The sequence below is a fragment of the Struthio camelus genome, chromosome 2, assembly GCF_040807025.1.
Source record: "Struthio camelus isolate bStrCam1 chromosome 2, bStrCam1.hap1, whole genome shotgun sequence".
Taxonomy (NCBI): Eukaryota; Metazoa; Chordata; class Aves; order Struthioniformes; family Struthionidae; genus Struthio; species Struthio camelus.
The window spans coordinates 153,538,375-153,561,766 of record NC_090943.1 but is presented as its reverse complement, the minus strand read 5'-3'; the positions used below and the strand labels follow the sequence as shown (position 1 = coordinate 153,561,766).

At 42.1% G+C, this 23,392-nt stretch overlaps 1 protein-coding gene across 1 annotated transcript in view; it reads left to right on the top strand.

The window, feature by feature from the left end:
- Positions 1 to 19,016, top strand: part of SYBU (syntabulin) — a 42,823-nt gene extending 23,807 nt beyond the window's left edge. Inside the window, exons 4-7 of the mRNA XM_068933135.1 lie at positions 11,943 to 12,045; positions 14,487 to 14,690; positions 15,725 to 15,874; positions 16,918 to 19,016. Of these exons, the coding sequence (XP_068789236.1) occupies positions 11,943 to 12,045; positions 14,487 to 14,690; positions 15,725 to 15,874; positions 16,918 to 18,031 (1,571 nt within the window). The 3' untranslated portion in view covers positions 18,032 to 19,016. The remainder of the gene's footprint in view (positions 1 to 11,942; positions 12,046 to 14,486; positions 14,691 to 15,724; positions 15,875 to 16,917) is intronic.
- The last annotated feature ends 4,376 nt before the right edge of the window (positions 19,017 to 23,392 follow it).

Genomic DNA, 23,392 nt, shown 5'->3' with positions numbered 1-23,392 from the left:
GGAGTGCCACAGCCACCAGGCTGCTGGGTAGGATGAGACACGTGTGCCATCACATCAACTTTTACCTCCAAATGCCTTTTGGAGCAGCTCTCCTGTGGAGGTCTGGGACGTGGTCCTGCATCAGACAGCAGCTGAGTCCTGGCATAAGAATGGCCCTGGGACTTAGGGTTCAGAGTTGAGGCAGGTGTGGAAGATGGCAACAACTGTCATTTTTAGTCAAAAAAAAAAAAAAAAAAACTTAGATATATTCAAGCAGATTTTCTACCCTCTGTTAATCTAGAATGGAATATGAGGTACCCTGCCAAAAAAAAGAAAAAATAAATTAATGCCATACGCACTGCACACTCTCAGTATTTGCTCTAAAAGATGTGAGCTAGAACATAGTATGCAATATGTATTTACTCTAGTGAATTTTCCGTTCCTCCTGGCTGTTTCCTGTGGCCTGCTTCACCTACGCATAAAGAAATACTGTGCATACATAAGAGGCCATTAGGAATCTTCCCTTAGGAGATTTTTTTTTTTTTTTTGTGCTCCACTTTTAAATTGCAATCTCTATTATTTATGTCAATGTTTAAAATAGCTTTCTCATTCCCTAGTTATATTAAAAGTATTCTGAATATGCTCCAGCTAAATTTTACTGCGCCCGACTCCCACTAACCTTCAGTTTTTATTTCAAGTCGTTATTCATGAAATAATATGCATCTCAGTGAGAATCCTGTGTTGATGTTGCATTGTTTTCTACACAATTTTCCATCTGTATTCATCTTCCCCATGATAAACACAGTGTTGGCAGTATTTCGTTTTATCTTAGAATACACAAATTGCATTGCCTTAATCTCCCTTCATAAATATTGCCCTGTAATCCTATTTCAATTATTGTTGACCTTTTTTGGATTTCTTCCAGGTTATTAATGCCTTTTTAATGAGAATCCTGGGACTTAAACTGTTTTCTGAGCAGTGTTTACTCAAGAGTTGATAGATTATTTCCTTTTTTATTTTCCTTTGCATCCAGTATTTCTTTTTTGTCTGACATCTTATTATGTCCAAAGTGGAGCTATGCAAATAACTGATTTGGGGTTTTGTTGCCAAATCAATGCAGTAAAGAAAACCTTTGTTTCAGGCTGAACAAAGATGATGTTCAAACTAGAATTAGAATTTATATTTGGGGAGATTTTTTAATGTTTTTAACACCATTTCAAAAAGGAAAAAAAACTTGGCAGTTTTCAAAATGAAAGCATCATTTCAAACAAAAAGCCAACACTTCTGTTTTTCTGTTTTCTGACCAAGTTTAGTTTCAATTCATAAATAGTTTCAGTGCTCAACAAATTTTTTTTTTTTTTACTGACTAAATGATTCCCCCAAGAATATTTTTTTTCTTTTGAGTGCTTGCTTTTAACAGAGCAGTACTGATTAGACATGTCAATATATTACTTGTGTTTTTATATCTATATTTACATGTAGGCATGGGAAGTTAAGGGCATGTCTTTAGTTTAGGCATGCAAATCTCAATTATTTGATTTCCCTGCTATAAAGACATCAGCTAAATAGGTGATGAGTGGAATCAAAAATGTCAGCTCAGCCATAAACAAGTAAAGGGGCCTTTGCAGAGAGCTGTGGCATCTCAGACTCTTGACCTGATTAAGTAGTGGTATTTTACTTGCTTTTATGTACGTAGATATCAAAACACTGATGAAGTAATGTTTTAGATAAATAAGTGCTATTTTGGTTCTCAGCCTAAATTGCTATTCTGAGCTGAGGAAGGGCCTAGGAGAGAGGGGAAATACTTTTTCCATCCCTGTTCCAATAAATAAATAAATAAACGACATCAACAACAACAACAAACTAACAGCTGGAACAGCAAGCAGATAGAAGTCACCCTTTTCCCAGATGAGCGTCCAAAACTTTAGATTGTAGAGTTTAGTTTTCCCAAGTCTGTTCCTCTGCCCAATGCGTCTTTGATATTCATGGAAAGCGGAACGTCTGTAACAGAAATTATGTGCGCTCAGGCTGCAGAATATCATCAGGTGGGTAGGGTCCCTGATGGAGAGGGAAGCTGTGGGGAGTTCAGGGCTGTTTGGAGTCCCCCGTGTGGAAGTGAGGAATGAGACAGGTATTCCAGCTGGGGTGGGTGTATGGGTGGGGGGAGAGGACAGGGGCGCTCAGGGGACGGGCGTCCCAGCTCTCGCCCGGTTGCCGCTGGTGGCTGCAGCGTGTGTCCCCAGTGATGTGACCGGGAGATGCTGTGCAGCAGCCAGGTGGCAGATAGGGAGTGTGTTTGTTTTGTTTTGTTGGTTTTTTTTTTTTTTGAGTTCCTCTTCTGGGTCTAGGAGTTTGGCAGTATACATGCATTTGTATCCTGATGCTTTTAGATACTGCTCATTGAACCAGTGAATAACAAAATAGGAAAGATACTTTATAATAGCGTATCTTATATACACCGTTATATAAAACATATTTAAAGGAAATGAAAATTCCGCAGGCCTTGTATCACTTTTTTTTTTTAATATTATGAACCTTGTCTTTGTTACGTATTGAGACGTTTCATTGCAGATCTCTTCTTCCTCACTTCTGAAATTCTGTTAGTAAGCTATTAGCTTTTGAAATTCAGGAACTGAGCAGGCTGTGATTGTTTCCTAGAATCAGCAGAAGATACAGTGTGACCACAAACCCTAAAAGATTAATTAGCTGAAAAGCACAGTCTTCATGTCTGTAATTAGTGCTTCTTAATGATAAGTGCTATTGAAAAAAAAAAAAAAAAACTAGTTAATGACAACAGTCATAACTTGAAGTGTATTGCGCTCGGAACTACATTGACTTTATTACTACAAAAATTATAGTTTGGGCAACCGATCAATATACAGGCTAGGGTTTTGCTGTTCTTTTCAGTAAATGGCGCTTGAATGCAATTAGTTTTTGTAATCGTTTCCACGTGTGTGTGTTGTAGTAAATATTTGATTAGATTATGACAAATTTTGCTTTTTGTCCTTGGAACTGCAGAGTTGTTTAGTTCGTTGCCTCCCAGATATGTTTCTCTTTGCAGTGTTTTTTTCTTCACTGTTGAAAACATGTCAAAGTGATTTAAAATCTTTTATTTACGTTATAATGAAAACCATATGTCTCATATTAAGGGTGATTGTGCAAAAGCTTTCAACTGAATCAGATTTAGCGAATGATTTTATGCACGTGCATATGTACTGTGGATGCCTGCCTGTATAGTTAATTACTATAAACCAAACAGCCTCTCTCTTCGTTGCTTATTGGAACCACATTTAGAAGATGTGTAGAACGGGCCTCTGAAAGGCCTTTGTTAAAAATCTGCCACCAAAGTGAGAGGAGAGTTGGGATGTTTTTCCAGGCTCTGATGAAGTTCACTCCCTTTCTGGGTACTGCTAAGTCATCCCTGCCAAAGATGACATTTTCCAGCTCCTAAAAATACTTCTGACCAGCCTATATATTTCCCTTGAAATGCACCAAATAACACCATCTCAGGCATACTAAAAAAATTATACTGCACTCGCTTGTAAAAAAACATCTGTGTGTAGGTGCATTTGCACATTGTATAAAACTGTCAATTGCAAGCTGAGTATTATATCACTATCAGTGTATTTTTCAAACATCCAGTCTCATCATAAGTAAAGAAGTACATACGGTACTGGTTGATGCAGCAAAGTAGCGTCCCTCTGATCCAAAGGGCATCTTTGTTTGAACAGGAAGATAGGTTCCCCAGACTCTTCCCTTCTGCTCTGTGAACATATGTTCCCCCCTCACAAGGGTCGTTTCAGGCTGAGAAGAGAAAAATTATGGAAGCCATTTTAAAAGTACTGTCAGAACAGCTCAAATTATATGTACTACTACAAAAAATACCCAGGGCTGGTTGATTTCTGTATAACAGAGCTCCTTAAAATATATAAAGCGGAAAAAATTACTCGAAGTGCTCTTTGTTCCAACATCCACTTGTAGCTGCTCTACAAATAGATGAATTAAAACTACAATTAAGAAAAACACAGGCCTAGATCATAGTGCTATGCAGAATATACAGTGCGACTCCCAACTAATATCAGTAATTAGTTGGTAGTGACTAGTGTGTTTAGGGAAGAGCCTAATTGATTGTGGTCTTACAGCATACACAAGTTATATTCTGTATTCATAAACTGAGATCTGCAGTGCTCATAATTTTGCATTAATGTATTTCAGATTACTGTCAAGACTATCGATTTAGGTGAGATCAGAAGGCTATTTGATGAGAATTTGATTACATTAATTGATAACAAACCTTCTTCCAAAGTAAGATGAGTAAGCCATCAAGATGAGCAAAAATCAAAATAAATAATTAGTTTAGATCACACAACCGGCAGTGTGAATTGAAGGGATCATTTGTAAATCCCGAATGCAGGGAACTAGGCTCTGCGTTGCAGTTTGGGCCTGAAGTCTGCTATCTGACATCGAGCTGGAAATCCACTCACATAATAGAAGATCCGGGCTACTTTTGGTTGAAATAGATAGCAATCTGATGAGGAGGCATTGCATTATGAGGGAAGGCCAGGATTCACAGCCGGGAGCACAGCAGGCCAAAAAAACCCTCTGCAGTCCACGGGAAACAGCAGAGGGGTGGATCCCGGACTTAGCCACTTATTTGTAGTCCTGAGTGTGCCCACACATGCCTCAAATTCGCTCTGAACCTCCTTGCAGAGCTGGACCATGGCTGTGAGTACAGACAACTAGCACATTTCATTCCTTTGAAACGTGGCCAGCACTGGTGGTACCACCATGTTTTGTGTAACAGCTGAGCCATTAAGAGCGTTTGCTCCTCCTCAGTCCGAAGGAGTTCAAATTCACACCTCTCGTAAGAGGTCCTGAACCACAGAAAGCCAGTTTCTCCCGTTTACTTCGGACTTCATTGCAGTGGCGGGTATGAGGCACGGGCAGGAAGGGAGCCTGCAGGAGCTTCTGTGGCCCAATGATTAGAGCATCTACATGGAGGGAAGGTTCCTGTGTCCTATTCCTTGCTCCCAGGATTATTTCTGTTTGTATCCAGTTGTTGTTTGATAATAGTAAATCTAAGGTGAAAAGTCTCAAGTATAGTAATAGTAAGTCAAATAAGTACTAAGAAGTTTAAGACCTAGGAAGGGAACTAAGACCCTTTGGCGTCACACTGGCAAGCAAGTACATTTCCCAGCAGGAGACATTGCCCTTGAAACAGATCATTTTTAAGGGTATTAGCTGAAGAAAAAGCCTGAAACGCTAAAGCAAGCTCATCACTTCTTTGCAGCTCCTTTTTCTTGCTTGTATCAGTGCGTGTGCATAATGGAGTCTCCTTCTTTGGAGATGTTAAAAAGCGGCCTGGACACGGTCCTGGGCAACCTGCTCTAGGTGACCCTGCTTGAGCAGGGGGGTTGGACTAGATGATCCCTAAGGGTCCCTTCCAACCTCAGCCATTCTGGAATTCTGTGATTGAGATGCTTGTTGCCTACAGAAATATTCTTGCAGGAGCAACCCCATATTAAGTCGAAAGGGAGCTGCATTAGTATTTCCTGGAGACGTATTACTTACACTGTGAAAAATTAGACCTGAAGATGTGACTGCGCATTAAAGGTTTCAAGATAAATGAAACTAAATCTCTGAGAAATACAGATCCTCTCTGCTTCTCCAGCTACTTCTAATGGCTTTGCTGGACCTTTATTGTCCTGGGGTCTCTAAATAAAGCTGTCTACAGAAAGAGTGCTCCATTGAATTCCCTGTTTGCTGCATGGGGTTGGTGAACATGTATGCATATTTTGGTCCCTTTGCCCTGTAATAGGATGCTTTTGAAGGCAAGTAAGCTCAGAGAATGTAAGTGCTTTACATCTTGAGGACAAGCTGTCTCTGTCAGCACTGTTTTATTTACAGCTCTGTTTCATTGAGTGACGAAATGCAAAACCTAGCATCGAGGCTGATTATATAGAGAGTCCGTGTTTATGGAGTTTCAAGACAAGTTCTGTAGTTTATCTAAGTTGGGCAGCTATGGATCAGTACTGCAGTTATAAATGAGAAAGAGATACAAAATATAACTAAATTTTAATAAGTTCATACGCATCCTGAGTTTTGGGAATCCCGTTCTGCTGATCGGCTCTCAATGTTCCTGTTGCAAATATCGCTCATAAACTTTTTTCTGTATTTTAATCTTACCATTTAAATAGAAAATGGACAGTAAAATGCACATGAGAAGGTTTCAACATTATTCTTACAGAAGAAAAAATACTAAATGCTAAAGTGCAGGTATAATTTTAATACTGTATCTGAGGCCAGAAGACCGTACGATCTGGTGTTTGAACCATCTGTATTAACTAGAAACAGTAGAAATGTGTTCCACAGTCCATGCATTCATGTGGATGTTTATGCAACTGTGTAAGAAATACACATACTCTCTCTGTATGCATACATATATGATGTGGTATTTGAGTGCTTGCATGCTGCTGTGGTGTCCCCAAAACATGTAGCCTGTTCAACCTGTAAAAGCTGCTAATTATATGTCTTATATGATGACAGTGCCATGTCATTATCCTGAGAGCACAGCTGAGGAAGCGAACAGCGCAGAGTTAAAGGTGTGGCTTGTCTGCACTCACAAATGTAGGCATGAAGGCTGCAGTGCGCCAGCGGGATGAACACGTACCAGCATCCCCTGGAGACGCAACTGCCCTCGCCCAGAGATCTCTCTCTCCTCAATCCCTCCCCTCCCCCCCCCAATGTTTGTAATACAATTGTAATATTTCTGTTGTGTGATACATGTGTAATGTTTGTAACATAATCACTTCCACAGTTTGGAAGATTTGGCCTCAAGTAATTTGTGCTGGGTTGCGCAGTCAGTTGCGGTGCGCCGGCGGCAATGTGCTGCTTCCTAGACCAGTGATGCCCAACCCGCAGCCCGGATGAGAAGCCGTGCACCTGGCAGGCTGTCGCCTGCCTCCCGCTCTGCGTTTGCCGTGTCTGTGCGGGCCAGCACGGCGCGCGCCCTGCACCGCCGGGCACGGGACGCAGCCGCAGGGCTCTAGGCTCCCTCCTGCCCTCCATCTCAGCCCGGACTGCTTGAGGCTCACACCGTTGTCATGGCAGCAGGAAGCCAAGAAGGCTAAAAGTGCCCAAAGCACCGTGCCGTCCATGGCGTATTTTTAGCTTGATGCCGTGTCCCGTTTGCCTGTAAAGCATGGGGATGGATGGTGCCGGATGCTGCACTACTTCATTCCTCAGATGCCCATTCAAGGCAAGGAGGAATTCTGGAAAATGTGACAGTACTCTGCTGGCCGTCCTTCTGCTTAACCACTGCTGAGCGCAAGCTGTCGCCTTGTCCTTCCCGGGGCTCCGAGAGCCATGGGTGTCCCCAGCAGCCTGTTGCAAAGCAGCCCGAGGCCGGAGCGGCGGCCCTGCAGCGTCAGACGCCGTACATGCAGCACAAGCACTTCTGTAGGTGCTGAATCCCAGGTCAGCCGCCCTGCCAGCAGGTTATTGGTGCTCTGGTGCCGAGAGCATGGAAAAATATGTATGAATGAATTTCGAATAAGGTAGCTCTGAAGCTGGCAGCTCAACGTGTGGCACCTTTTGCAGGCAGGGCTCACTAATGGTGCTCCTGTAAAACAGGGAAATCTCAGACCAGGGCAAAACACATGTTATCGCCAGTCAGGACAAAAGAATATGTTTTTGAGAAACGACAACTTCTGTCATGGTTAATGCTGCTTCTGAGGCTGTTTGGCTGCTTACATGGGTGAGCTTTTGTGATCACATTGCCACAGCAACAAAAATAGTCAACAGGCTTCCTTGGGTAGCTGTCAGTCAAGAGAATGGCTGTTAAAAGGCTGTATTCTGCTCCTACCTATATTGCTGCTAGTTAGAGAAGGAGTTTCATCTCTTTGTGAAAATATTTGGAAGATGGAAGTCATACTTACTCTCAAGGATGTGTTGCAATTTATATTATGTGTGGGTAAATGCATTATTTTGCATAGAGATGTTTACCAAATGGGAGAAAGTATTCTTAAAAATCTCCTAGTAACATTACTGTCAAGCTCTTCTACACGTGAGCTGGCTTGAAGTCCGCTATCACACTTGGGAATGCAATTAACTGCCACCCCTTTAATTTACAAAAACTTCTGGAAGATCCTATAAATGTACACTGCCTGATTTTAAGCAGGAGTAGTCTCCTGTGCTCAGTGTTAAGGATACGCATAACTGTTGTCGGAATTGGGGCCAGAGAGGCTAATTCTTGCTTCGTAGAAGCACTTCCTGTTTCAAATGTATTTCAGCCTTTCAGAAACCTCAGAATTTGAGATGGTTACATTTCCAGGCTCTGCTAAATCTTATCTGCAGTACCTAGCTTGGCAGCCCTTCCCAGCACTACGCTCCGAGCCAAACGGGTCAGGGAGAGGCTATTATTAAGCCTTGCTTCCTTGAAATGCTTTCAATAACACGATCTGATTATAATGTGGTCTACTTAATCAGAGATGAGCCTCAGCTCGGGCTCATGTTCTCTGTGTAGGAGCCAGTACTTGGCTTTGGAAAGCTGTTGGCGTCTTGCAAGGGCAGGAATGTGTTGGGGGGCCAAACACTGGAGGTATGAAATCTATGTGATGTGTTTACCTGTTCGGGTCCTTATTTTTAAAATTAGATTTGAGATCAGCACGGTACTGAGACAGTATTCTGTGTGGACTTTAATCTCTTAGATGAGAGTGTTTTGTTTATCAGGAAAACTCTGCTGCAGCTTCGGACAGTGTGTCCCATGATCATTTTGCTTCCCCAAGGAGAGGATCATTGACATCTGCATTTGCAGACATGGTGGTATAAGTATTCTGTGAAACAAAGTGGCTTTGTTGCTTCCCTCCTGCCCTTCCCTCCCTGTCTTTGCATGTGGTTCCTATTTGGTGAGAACTGTAGCGACACAGGTCACTACGGGTCTGATTTTTCAGGGCTGTTACACTGGGTGTGGAATTGGTTAAAGGCAATAAAATTGGATCCCTGGGATGCCGCTTTCAGGAACTAGGCAGTACATTTCTCTCTTTTGAAATTAGGCTCTGGAATATTCTTGGTTGAGCTGAATTAGAAGCACAGAGAAAAAGGGACTGATGTTTAAAGCCGTCTTCGTGTACTCTGCGTTTCAGGCTGTGTTAGGGCTGAAATACGTTTTCCTGGGTAACAGCCGCCTCTTCAGGCTGCCCTCTGCACCTGGTGTCCAGCCTTGCACCTAGCATGACCCTCCGGTGCAGGTAATTTGGCCTTTTGAGAAATTTTGAAGTGAAACGTTGCAGTTCCTCTAGGAGACCCAGGTACAGACCAGCTATAGCCAGAGATTTTGTTTTAGAGGTCAGATGGAGATCAGACTCCTCTTGTAAAATCCGTTTCCTCTGAGATTTATTAGTCTATCAGTTTTACTGTTGAATAGGTACAACTATCTGCTCTGTCGCAGACTTCTCACTGCACCCCACTAACAGATTCCACGCCTTGTGCTTCCGGCTATTTCTGTTCCTGCTCCCACCCTTTATATAAGTGTTTGCCAAGGGTTATTTTGAAGGCCACTTTATTACTACCCACCATTCTAGCTAGGAAAGACTCCCCTTCTCCCACTCTTCCAGAAACTGTGGCTTGTAGATACCTTTTATGTGGCGATGTTGTAGAGCATTAACCAACAAGAAATAATGGGTCTGTAATGTGTTTTTGATTAGAGTTCTTCAGCATGAAAACAGCCAAGACCTGACTCTGAAATTTATTTCCTCTAGTGATTCCTCTGTAATGGGACAGGGCTTCTGTCCTGTCATCACAAGAGAGCCCAGTTAATAGTGGAGAGTAGGCTGAGTTTGGTTTTGTTTTTGAGTTTCTTGAACTCCTTTGCTTCCATGTCTGTGACAGGTAAACCAACGTAATCTGATTTGTATCTCGTAGACTTGCAACTGGAAAAAAAATAAACAACATAATAAAACCAGCTTGATTCTACTGAACCCTGCAGCATTAAAAAAAAAAAAAAAGACGACGACATCACAGGAAGGGCAATGCTTTCCTTGCCAAAAAGAGAGAACAATTCTTGTCAGTTGATACTTGAGACTGAAAGAACAGGTTGGAGTAATAAGTAATGTATGTTCTGACACTCAGACTTTGTGAAATTAGGAAACTGTACTGGGTTAAATCAGAACGCGTATGTTCTGAGACCACTATGGCCATAAGTGGCTAACTTCTTTTCCGAAATGATTCCTCCTCTTTAAGGCTGTGTCTGTGAAAACATGCTCTAACAATGCCTTTTTCCAGTCCAAAGCATTCAGGAGCCTAAGATGTGCCAGTCAGCTGTGCTAAAGATTTAAGGATCTGTGAACTTAAGAGGTTTTATTTGTCATGGTGGCTATCCCAGGAACTGTAGCTGCATCTCCCCCTCGTGGAAAAGTGGTTTATAGCAAAAAAAAAAAAAAAAAAAAAAGAGCTCTTCTCTGACAAGTCTCCAGCTACTCACCTGAGTGGATGTTTCTGTGCAGGATGGTAGAGGCACCTCTGAAGGAGACAGCGGGAACGGTGTTCTCAGCTGTTCCTTGCTGGGAAGAGCCACCACTCAGCGCAGTCAGCGAAGGGTGGCCAGGGCTGCCTGGCAGAGCCCAGGTATAAACCTTGCCGGGAGGCCTCCAACCAGGGTATAAACGCTGCCGGGAAGTCTGTGGCATCAGGTTTCATAAGGAGACTTGCCGCAACGCAACTCGGAGGTGTCCCTCCCTGCTTTTGGAGGGCAGCGAGGTGCCGCCTCCTCAGCCGCATTACCTCGGTGGCCTCCTGGTGTTCCTTGCGGCTTCCTAGCTGGCCCTGGAAAGATCAGCCTGTGTAGGGGGAGCTTTGTGGGACCAGGGCGCCATGCACTTGCTTGATGGTCTTGGGCAAGTCCCCTCCCCAGTTTCTGGGTATGATTTGGGTGATGCTAGGATAGTTCATGGCCTCAAGGTGTGTTGAAATTCCCAAATGTAAGATGCTAGGTAAGTCATGACATTTCTTCCTGCTGTTATTAAAGCATGTTGGAAAGTTATTTCCATTCCCTGAAGTAAAGTTGTTATCCATCATTGTGACTGTGAAGCATTAGATGAGGGTATGGCTTGGAACATTTGCTATTTGAGTGACAAACTGAGATTAAAAAAAAAACTGACTTCTTCAGGATTTTTTTCCAGATAATAAGACTTTTTTAGTAAATTTACCTTCTACTGGCCTCAGCAAAGGCAGCAGATTTTTCTTTTATATAACAGAGCTTGAAAAATGAAAGCTGTAATCCACAGAAAGTCAGTAATCAGATAGTATGGCTTAACACCCAAGAAGCGCTTGAGAGCCACGCATTATTATTGGATTATTTCAAATCTATTAGAACTGCCTTACTATGCTTCTGTGCCACATGAAAATGTAAATACATATATCTATACACATATATACACACATATATCTGTACACATACGTATAGAGAGAGCGAGCTATTTACCCTAGTCATCTATATACATGTATATCATCTCAGAAAGCAGTAAAGGACAAGCTTTCTCCCCAGCAAGGAGTGCTTCCCAATGGTTTAAAGGAAGAGAAATGCGTTAACAATTGTATGTTCTTAATCACTGGGCTCTTGAAGGAGCTATATACACCAGCCTCATTCGTATATTGATAACTGTGAGAAAGCAAACAGGTTGTCATAACAAATGTTTTTAGCCTAGTTCTAAAATGGTTTCCATAGAATAAGTTTCTGTGTCCTTTTTTTTTTTTTTTCTACTCTTGTTGAATTGCCAGTTCTGAGGAATTGTTGAAAATCTGGAACATAGCCAGTGCTTGTCCTCGGGGATGGTTGAAAATTCATGCAACTTTTAAAATTCACAAAAGACAGACAAAGGAAGGATGCTTGTGATTCACTGTTATTTTGAAAACAGTCGTTGAGTTATAATTTCCATCATGTTTTACTCTTCCCTTTTCCTTTCCAGGGAGTGAAGCTGATTTTAGCTCTTCAAGCAGCACAGGCAGTATTTCAGCTCCTGAAGTCCATATGTCTGCTGCTGGAAGCAAAAGATCTTCTTTTTCTCGCAAGTAAGCAAAGCAATTTCTTCTATATATTATTTCAAGTGTTGCTTAATACAAAGAGAGACTACTATGTAATGCCTTGCAGCTAACACATATAATATCACTACTGTGAGTTTTAAAACAGTTTGGGTTACAGTATGCTCTGTGGCAGTACTTACACCAATCAGAGTTGTGACATGAGAGGGAACAGAAATGCTATATTTGGAGAACAAAAATTGTCAATATGCCATAAGATCAGCTAACGGGCACTTTTTTGTGGTTTATTCATAACAAGCATTTGCAATTGAATCAGGTAAGGTAAAAAAGGCATTGGCTGGAATAGACGAGCAAACAGCTGGGATATATGTTAGTTAACAGCAGTGCTTCTGACCAGTTCATCTTAACCTTCTGGTCATACCACTTTGGTTTTTCCGTTGTAATAAGTGGTCAGCTCAGCATGCACCTTTACAGGTTATGACCTTATTTTTTGTAGGAAGAAGCTGACAATTTTGCCTTTAATGTTCTTTTCTAAAACACCTGTGTTTCACCTTTATATGAGCAAACTATACACATATTAAAAGAAGATCATAGTCATCTATTTAAACGAACATTTCATAAAAGATTTCTGTAATTTTCTCCAGATCACATGTGAACTGCCTCTGAATACTGGGGAGTTTGGATGGAGCAGTGCACATTGTGCTCTGCCCACGCAACCCCTGCTGATTACAGTTTTTCGAGTGGGTGGACAGAGTTCAGCCTGAAAGATTTGTTTCCTGCCCTTTGTGCAGTCACAAGAGTGGAGCTGGCAGGCAGAAGGGGAAGGACAGCAGGATACCCATATGCTCAAGGCACGCAGGCTTCTCCAAGATGACAGTGTGCCCCAGTGTACAGAGATCAGTTGAATGATGCTTAATGAAGAGTTTCCTATCTGTGTCAGGAGACTGTTAGAAAAATAAACAGTGGTTAAGCTCTCTCTAGAATAAATCTTAACTAGTAAAGTACTGGCTGTGAAAAAAGCAGCACTAAATATAATATGAAGTCCTAAAATGACCTTACTTTCAGTAAGAGAATATGTAATTGCATATATTGTTGAGTGTTTAAATATAGCTTTAAATTAGACCGTACTGCCCTACTTAATTGGCTAGAAGTCTTCTGTAATAACGCTCTTCCAAATGCATTGCTGTTGTTCACATTCTGTGCAGATCCTGCCTTACACAAAAATTGGTGCTGTACTGTACAAAATGAAGAGAGATGTCTCCTGTGTAATACGTTCATTTTAACTGTTTGACTTAACTCACTATGAAACATTTCAGTGTTGTCACCAACCACAGTCCTGCACTTTATTGTAAAATAATTATAAAATCCCCCAAACCACAGCACTGTGATGAAGGCTTGCAGCGTAGCCACTCAACCATCTGTTCCTTATAAAGTGTTCCATTTTCAGAGGAGGGAGGAAACCAGTTCAGACAATTTTAAGATGAGATTTTACTTCATAATTCTCTGGTATTTTATTTTTTGTGTTCTATCCTTCTATTTTGCTGGCTGGATTTGCCATTTTCCATATTTTTTGAAACTTGCCCTTTTTTCTTTATTACAGTTTAGAACAACAAATTCCATGAGAGAGAATGAAGGTAGAGGCACAGTAGGAAAGCAAATCAACTGAGTAAAATAAAAGTGCACCTCCAAAATCTGTTTTCAGAGTGCCCTAGTTCTTGGGCAGCCATTGGACAGTGCAGCTGTGAATTGCTTTCATGCACACACAGTTAACAATCAGGTTATTTAATAAATATTGGGAAAAGAAAGGTAGATATGTGTGAGAGAAATGGGAAGAAAATAAGAGCTGTGCTTTTCTTTGTCTATTTTAATACCGTTTGAGCCTTCTCTCAGTAGGGTTCAAACTATATCTAAGTAAATGAATAGCTGACAATGACAGCTGAAGCACCCAGTATGCCAAAGGCATAAAAGAACAGTGGCTCAAACAAAAATCTGTTTTCACTGCACACTGTGATCCCTCAGGCTGCTTGCTGAGGATTGTGAAAGCACTCTTACAGCAAACCTCCATCAGCCTCCAAGGATAGGCATCTCTCTGCAGGCCTGGCAAGGAAAAGCTGAAATGTGGTTGTTTGGGAATGAGTCAAGATTGCAGTCCTCTCATTACTTAAAGGAGTCAGAGGTTCAGAGAACAAGGATGATCTGATGGAATCACTGGTAACTGTACTATAAACAGAGAAATGTGAAAATGCCAGAGGTTTCCCTGGATCCCATAATTCAAACTAAGACCCTCACGGTCAATGAAAGAATGTGCAGTGGCTGATGACGTCAAGACTTTCTTTCTCCCCAGCCACTCGCTGTTATTTAACTGTTTTAGACAGAGAGACACAGACAAAGTTGTGTTTAAAATAAGACACACGATGGGTTGTGTGACAAGGATTACCTAATATGCTTTAACCGTTTTGGTTCCCCTCCAGTCGTGGCTCCTATGGTCGGAATAATGGATCCTCATCCTACAAGTCTGGAGGCAGCCCACCTACTTCCCGTGAAAAGGACCTTTTGTCGACGCTGTGCAGAAATCAGCTGAATCCTGTTAACATCCATCAGAATTATGGGGCTTCTTCAGCCAGTAGCAGTAACTCGGGCTCGTACAAAGGAAGTGACAGCAGCCCAATAATGAGGCAAGTGTTTACTTCATCCTCCCAGTATTCACTTACCTTCTCGACCCTCGAACGTGGAATCAGCTCTCTGGATTGGTGAGCAAGTCATCTTGCTCCTCAACATAGGTGTGACTTTTCATGTTCGTGGTTGGACACTCAGCAAGTTGCTCCATCCCACGTTTTTCTCTCAGTATGAAAGCTTGATTGTTTCAGCACTGCAAAATTCAGTGCTACTCTTGGTCAAAGGTCTCTTGTAGTTGGTTTTCACTCCAAGGCAGGCTCATGTGGTTTCAAACCATCAATTCTCATGTGAATTTACTGGCTCTTTCATATAAAAGGGTCCATTTTGCCTCAGAAAGCATTGGGTGTAGCCGTACAGAAAATGTTATGCGCTCATGTGAAAATTCACCCTGCTTAGCCTTAGGCACATACCTAAAGAATGCAGTTCCATGTACCGAGAAGAAAACATGTACCTGCCAGAGGACTTCTCACATGTTACAGAGACTGAATTGCCACCTGGATGTCGCTTCCATTCTGCTGCTGTTTCCTTCTCTCTCTTTGTCCCTCAGGCAGCTCGCTGTTAGGCATGCCAAATATACACCTAAAGACAGATAGGATAAAACCACTTTCACTGTGCTTGCCTTCATAGCTCACACACGGATCTAAACTGAATTCTGAAACTAACTTACTCAGCTGCGTCTACAGCTGAGGAGTGCCCTTGCAAGTGTCCTTGCTGTCTGCTGTTGAACGCTCCACCCATTTTAGATGAGGGAATGTTTAGGTATTTCAAAGTCAAATATCTCATTTGATATGACTGCACTGAAACCAAGTACAATAAATAGTAAAATTTTTACTATAGCCACAAATCAGCAGTTTCCTCAAGTACTTTGGTTTGCCAGACTGAGTCGATTATGCTGCCACTGGGAGAAGCCCAAAATGAGTCAAGTGTAAACTCAGCTTTGTATCAGTCAATGTGATATCTTTCTTTTTGCCAAGACTAAAGAACTGTAGGACTGATGTTATGTGGTGGTTGGTTTGTTTCTTTTTCTTTTCAGGCGATCAGTGAGATACACGTCTTGTGGTGAGAATCATGGCATTAAGCCACCAAATCCAGAGCAGTATTTGACTCCTCTGCAGCAGAAAGAAGTTACAGTACGACATTTAAAAACAAAGTTGAAGGAATCTGAGAGCAAACTTCAAGAAAGGTGCATTTCATTTCAGAAATCAGAGTTACAAAGAAGGGGTCAGATTTATTCAGAAGGATTTGAGGGGGGAATCCTGAACGTTTTCCTCATTTCTCGACCTCACAGAAGTTTTAACTAAGGAATTTAAAATAGAGTCAGTCTGATTAAGTTCTTTTCAGGCATTTCAGGTTTCGTAGCCTGTTCAGTGAATATGTACTATTCAGTTTACTTACGAATTTGATGAATATGATTGGCTTGTTTCCCTTCTTTGAACTTGTCTAATAGAATAATATTTCAGAAGGACGTTTTTTTATCAGTCTCATTTAGCATCAGGACCTTTTATACAGACGACAGTTCATGCGTGCAAGTATGTATCACCTCAGTCTTCTGTTCTACCTCAGTCAGTGAAATATGCCTACAAAATGTGCCCCGTCTTCCATAATGAAAGGAAAGCTCTTACACAAACCCGTGTGCCTGCCTGTGTTTTTGTTGCTTAGATGATTGACTTTTTCACAACGTACATACCTTTGTACTGATGCTGAGCAAAGGAGTGACAGTATGCATTACACAGCAACAGATGTAGTTTCTTTAATTAAGAAGTGCAGACTGAGACTTGGGTCTCCATCACACAGAACCCCAAGCAGGCAAAAAGCGGCATTTGAACAAAATCCCAGTGCGGACTCCTGGGACCCCCTGTGTCTGGCTCAGGGCAGAGGTCAGACCTCTGCATTTGTAAGGGCTGGAGGTCACTTAGGAGCTGCCTCTCCCCACTTGGCTACAAGTCGGGGCAGCAGCCTCTCACTCCATGCAGAGCTGCCTACTTGGAAAGCAGGCACATGCTGCTTGTGTGAGGAGGTCAGTGACTCCAGACAGATAGCAGTTAACCGCTTATCTTGGCAGCCTCGTTGCACCTCTGCCAATTCTCTCTGAAGTGGCACTAAATGGTGCGTGGAGGAATTTGCCTCCTCCTTGGAGGAGCTCTGCATTCCAGCTCAGGGACCTTCTCTTTGACTCTTTCATTGACCAGCCAGCAGAAGTGTTACAACATTTTTGTTTTGCTACAGGGAAACAGAAATAGAAGAGCTCAAGGCTCAGCTGGGGCGCATGAGGGAAGACTGGATTGAAGAAGAGTGTCATCGTGTGGAGGCACAGCTGGCTTTGAAGGAAGCAAGAAAGGAAATTAAACAACTCAAGCAGGTTATTGAAACCATGAAGAACAGCTTGGCTGAGAAAGACAAAGGCATTCAGAAATATTTTATAGACATAAACATTCAAAACAAGAAACTGGAATCTTTGCTTCAGAGCATGGAGATGGCGCAGAACGGCTCTATGCGGGACGAGCAGTGTCTGGAGTACATGTGTGGCTCACCGGGGAAGTCGTTAGCGTTGTATTCCAAAATGTCAGACAGCTTAATCACAGAAGACCAGGCGCTGGAGGAGATGGCAGATAGTGGGCTGCTTCTAAGTGAAGACACAGCTAACGGGACTGACTCGTTTGAAGAGAGTTTGACCACCACAACTTCTGACTTGGGTGATCCAGCTGCCTTCAGTTCTGCTATGAATCAAGAGGTATTTGAAAATGTTCCTGATGAAAAACTGATTTCTTCCCCAGAAGAGGAGGAAAGCAGCAACAACATGGGGGTGGAACAGGCCATTCAGACCGATGTGGTGCCGTATAGCCTAGATGTGGAGCAGCTCATTCAAAATATCTTCAGATCTCAAGATAGCAGTCCTGTCAGCCCACCTTCTGTACTGAAGGAATTGGATGAATTTCCTTCTGGATACTTGAGTGATTCTGGCGTAGTAGTAGACTTAACTCCAAGTGATCCAAACTCTGCCATTCTTTTGTCTCCTATGGAGTCTCCATGCAGCAAAGCGGATTGCGGAATTAATGAAAACCGTGTCATGAGAGAACTTGATTTTACAGACCCTCATGATGAAGCTTTGGGGTATGTCAATACTTTCTCTCAGACAGGAATCGTGAAGCGATACTGGAGTAGCAGTCTCCTTGTAGATCTTCTAGCTGTAGCAGCCCCTGTTGTACCAACTCTCATGTGGGCATTCAGTACTCAGAGAGGAGGTACAGATCCTGTTTATAATATCGGAGCATTGCTTCGTGGCTGCTGCTTGGTGGCCCTGCACTCTTTACGTCGTACACCCTTCAATATAAAAACCTAAATTTCACTCTATTATCAGGCACCAATTGGCTGAGGCAGAGGGAAAGAAGGTTGAGCTAGATCGTAAAAAGATACTGTATTTTATGGCAGAGTCCATCATTTTGCTCTTGACTATTTGATTTGCACTATAAATTGGTTCGAAAACATGTTTCTTGTTTCAAACAAAGAAGCTGAACCCTGTAGTTCCACAAGACGTTTTTAACTGGCACAGGCTAGTACTGCTGCCTACAGAAATAGCCCTGCGTGCTCCTAGCCGCCGATTCCCTCCCCTGTGCTGGTGTCTTCCCTGTGCCACCCCATCTGCACAGTGAAAAATGATCAGAGAAATGGAGGAGAATTACAGCTAGCACTCTTCTGTGCTTGTCTGCTGAATTAGTTTTAAGCTCGCTTTCCCTGCTGTTTCACTGAGCGAGCGCACAAAGGCTCCACGCTGGCTCACGGATGCATACAGGAACACACGGCCAGAGAGGACTGGAACTTTCCTTAGGCAGCACTAACCTAAAACATTTGTGAAACTACACCGTTAAGTGACACGGAGACTCGTTTCCACTAAGTGTATCACACGCGTACTCTTGAAAGCATGCTAGCGCTTTCCGTTTGTAGTCTGAATTGTCAGTTCCACTTGGAAAATTCACATTTCCAAGGCAGCTTCCAGCGCATAGTTTATGCCTGTCTCGCGTAGTGCTCTTTTCAATTAGGCGATTGCTTGAGCATTCCACTGGTCTTGTGTGTATAAGGGGACAGTAACCAAAAACGTAGAAGTTGTTGGGAGTCTTGAATCGTGTTACAAGGATAAATGTGGACGTGGATACACTTTGAATATTAATGTTGTTTTAAGGTCTTAAATGTATTGGAACCTGATAGTCATTCGAGCCCTGTGAAATACTATGTATAAATGTATTGTGTATTAACTTATTGGTTATTTAATTGCTTTATTGTAAATTACCTTTATAATCACAAATACAGTAAGCATGTTAAAAATGTGAGAGAGTGTTTTATTCTAGCAAAAGCAATAACAAGAAAATTCAGTTTCGGGGGGGGGCGGGGGAGGGGGATACCACTCAGGCACGCACACAAAGTGGGAGGAGGAGCTGTAGGGGGGCCGGAAGGAACTGTCAGTACCCTGAGAACAGAACGAGATAGAGAAAACCTGATTACGGCTTCAAGGGGAAGCGCTCAGCCAGAGAAAAAGGCTCCATGCTGTCTGCAGAGCCGCAGCCACCCCTTCTGCCGCACCCACAGATGTGTTAATGGGTGCACCCACAGATCTGTTAATGTTGTGCATTAACAGATTCAACAGTGACCTAGCCTTTAACCCAACAAAATCTTCCAGAGACCTGTAACTTTTTACTTCTGCACTCCCACAAGGATATCAGTCTTCCTGGCGTTTAAGAAAAAGCCAGAAAGCCTTTTTTAAACGCAGCTGAGTCATGCAGTCTCAGTATGTACTCTGAGATGTACAGTGGCAATTAAACCACAAATTCTCCATGTCCAGAACTTGAGATCTGTGCGTAGATCAGAGGAGGGCAACGTGACACGGAGATAACAATCCAGTTAGTCTGGCTCCACACAGACTTTCAACAGTACCATTCGACATTTAAACCTCACTGTCCTCCTGTTTTCCCCGCAGCAAAGCAAGTACAGCATTGCCCTGTGCAGCCCTGAGCAGCAGGCGTACGGTGAAGCCTGAGCGTGCTCATGCATTGCTTTGCAGCTGTTAGGGAGTTACTAGTAAACTACAAGGGAGCAGGAATAATTGGCCAGCATGTTGGGAGTATTTACAGCACTCAAGAGGGTGATGTATACAGATGCTTACAGGAGAGTACTAGTGATCTTTTACCTCCCCGTGGTACCTGTGTGCTGAATTACTTGTGTTTGCAACAAAGACTTTAAGTGGGTTCCTTAAAGATTACAGTAAGGAAATCTGACAGACTATTTGATGCATTTGATGAATGACTCTGCATAAGTCCGTGAAGGTAGCCATGACCACGTTCTGCCCTCGCTGCCTTAACCTTCTTCGATGGTCTCGTGCATGGTTGGGTCCATGCTGGCTAGTTAGCCTTATACCACTGCCATATATATAGGTATCTAAAGGTCACCATCGCTTTAAAGAGGTGTTTTGTTGTGTTTTGTTTTTACGTAGCTGCTAGGGCCAAAATCTTTTTTTTTGATGCAGATTTTACACTTAATGTCAGAATTATGCCATTCCTAAGTATTTCCCCTCAGGACTGAAAAACATTATGGAAAAAGCCTTATTCCTACTTCAAAAATACATCTGTTCAAGGCTAAGAGAGCAATTTCTGAGCCCTTCTGTTACCATCTTTACTACAATTTTGGATTTATCTTTTGCTCCACTACTGCTCAAGCAATCTACACTTTGAGTGCTGGTAAATAGAACGTAATTTATGGGGAAAAATAATCTTCAGGTTTAGGAGAGGCATTCAGTTGCAACTGCAGATTTTTTTGGTAGCAAGCAGGCAACAAAGCAACACAAAGCTCCTTACATTTACGTTTTAAAAATTCAGTGGGTTAAGCTCATTTCAAGCCATGATTCTGGCAGGTTCCATTTAGCAGTGTAAACGTATTGTTCAAGACATAAGGTACTAACACTAGAATAACATCGTTGTTGCTTCCTGCCCTTAAAAAATCTTTCTGTTCACTCATCTCTTAAAAGGGATTTAACTATGCTCAGTGAGATGTTACAGAGTCCCCATCACAAGATCAGTAAAAACCCGTCCTCTGATCTCTACTCAAAATTCAGATTGCTTCCAAGTCTCCACCTTTCCTCCTTCGTACTGCAAGGATATAGACAGCCCAAGATGTCCTTTGCAAGAAGAGGCCTGAAGTACCAAGCTCCAGCCCCTGACCTTGGGGAACCGGACTTTTTAATCTCCATCCACAGGAGGATATCCCAGCAGTTGTAGCAGACACACCATCTTACATTTTTTTTCCTCTAACATTTGGCTCAAGTGTTAGCCATGTATCAGCTGGTGCTGTACAGAGCAGCTAGGAAGACCATGAGCCTCCAAACAGTTCTAATCATAAAAAATCCTATCCTTTCTTCTGAGTTTAGAAAATGTTCATACCCATACAGCACTGAAAAAATCTTGCCTCAAAACATACAGATGGGGAGGACAAGCAGCTCACAGGCTTAGGGTGAAGTAGCAGGTGTGCACTTAAATTCAAGCTTACAGGAGAGCATAGGAACCAAGCCAGCCCCTTTCCTGGCCGAAGCAAAGTTTGTTGATAACCCCATTAACGCTTTCCCTTTCCAACCCAGAAACAGAAAAGACTTTTTAACATTCAGCTTAGAGGTTCCCAACATGTCTGTAAGCTGCAGAAAACTTTCAAGCATAGGGACTATCCACTTGCCCACAAAAGATTCACCTGCACTCTTAACTATGTCCCCGCTCTCACAAAGCTGTTCTTAACTTCCCTTCCCCTTCCCCCCAAATAACTTAATCATTACATCTCCCAAATCCCAAGCTCTGGAAATGTACTAAAATGAAAGTCATGTCTTATTTTTGCAGTGTCCTACCTGAGTAGAACAAACAAGCATTTTACTTCAAAATCCTTCGGACAGATAAATTGAGCGCAGGACATTTCAAATACAACCATCAGTGGCACAGCTGAGGAAAGAACGGTTTTCCACTTGTCACAGCAGGTCACTCCTGTATGGTGAAGAATAACACTGAAAGCAATCAAGACCAGCTTCCAGTAAAGAAGAAAAGAAAGGGCAGACAGGCTATGTGCAGAGAGGGGAAAGGAGGAGGCTATGGCAACATGAAAAAATGGAAGCAACTGTATCCAAAGGTTGCACAAGATGGCTTAAGGAACTCAAAGTGAGGAAAAAGTTATTATCAGAGGGGCAACTACATAAAGGTTTAGCAAAAATGTTTTGACGTTTGCCGAGGATAAAAAGCAGCTAGTGGGGACAGCTAGCAGAGGAAAGAGGAGGAAATAGATAACACCATCTGGGTTTTTAATATGCAAGATACTACCTGCAAGAACAGCAGATTCTTACTATCTTTATGCTGGGACATACTTCCATCTTCCATTTGTCAAATTCCTGTAACTTCTAGAGCAGCAGTGCTCAACTATCTAGACTGAAACTGGAAAATGGGCACGTATATGGGAAGAACAGTAAATCAGTGCTAGTATGCAGCACAGGTAGGAAAATCAACATAAGAGGGCTGACATGCAACAACAAAAAGGCAGCTAACACTTTTTAACATACTTGATGGCTAAAAGAAGAAATGCACTTTTATAATGTCTTCAGGGTCTATGCTTCAAACTTTTTACTTACTAGCCAATGATTTGTTAAATATTCTTTATGTATTGAAAAGTATCAGTATCTACTTCGTATTCTCCCAGAAATGGCAAAAGTAAGCATTGAACTTTTTTTAATATGAGATATAGCTTTCAATAAATTTTATCATAAATAAGCAATAGAATTGTCTAAATCTACATTTTCCTGTCCTAAGAGCCCCATTGCAACTTGTACCTCCTCACTTCATCAGTGCACTTAAAAAGGACCCCCCCCCCTTTTTTTTTTCCCCAATTCAGACTTTCTCCTTATCTCCCATTAGCCCGTTCAGATACATTAGGAGCAGGTTTGCCATACAGCTATTTAGAGTCTGCACAGCTGCTAGTCACCCATTCCATTTCAACTAAAACAACTCTGGGCAGAAAATACACACATTATAGTGATTTTTCTGTAGTTAATTTTCCCTCTGTTGCTTTCCAAAACATATTTTAAAACTCTCAAAGCTGTGGCATATCCAAGTTTTTCCTTAAGGGCAAAAGGACTTCATTCAGACTTAAAAGTTGCTATCAAGTTGGCTGAGAAGCTATCATACCATCATCTAAGCTCTGCAGCAACAGGACAAGCAGACTTAACATTTTTTAAACTTCTCTCCCTCACTGAGGCCATTAAAGGTAAGTCTTACTGTCTTGCTTTCTCAATCTTTTAAATAAAACTTGTGTCAGAACCTGCTTACAACTTGGTTAAAACTCCTATTTTTCTAGGGACAGGTGATCTAGTCAAACAACCTCCAAGCTGCTCTAAGAGCAGCTGGCAAATAGGCAAGGGAGTACATTTAGCCCTTCCCTACCTCTTACAACTTTACTGTTCACTGTATGCACAGGGAAGAAGTCTTAGGGGCAGAATTTGCCGTCTTTGTATATCTTTAACACACACACACAAAAAAAAAAAACCCTGTATAACTGAATCACCAGCTTCATTAAGGGGGAAGGCACAAGTGATCTCACTTATACTACCTAATCAATAAGCATAAAGTGTAGGGATTTTATTTTCCTAACCATAGCAAGTAAAGAAAATTGTGCTAGAAGCACAAACACA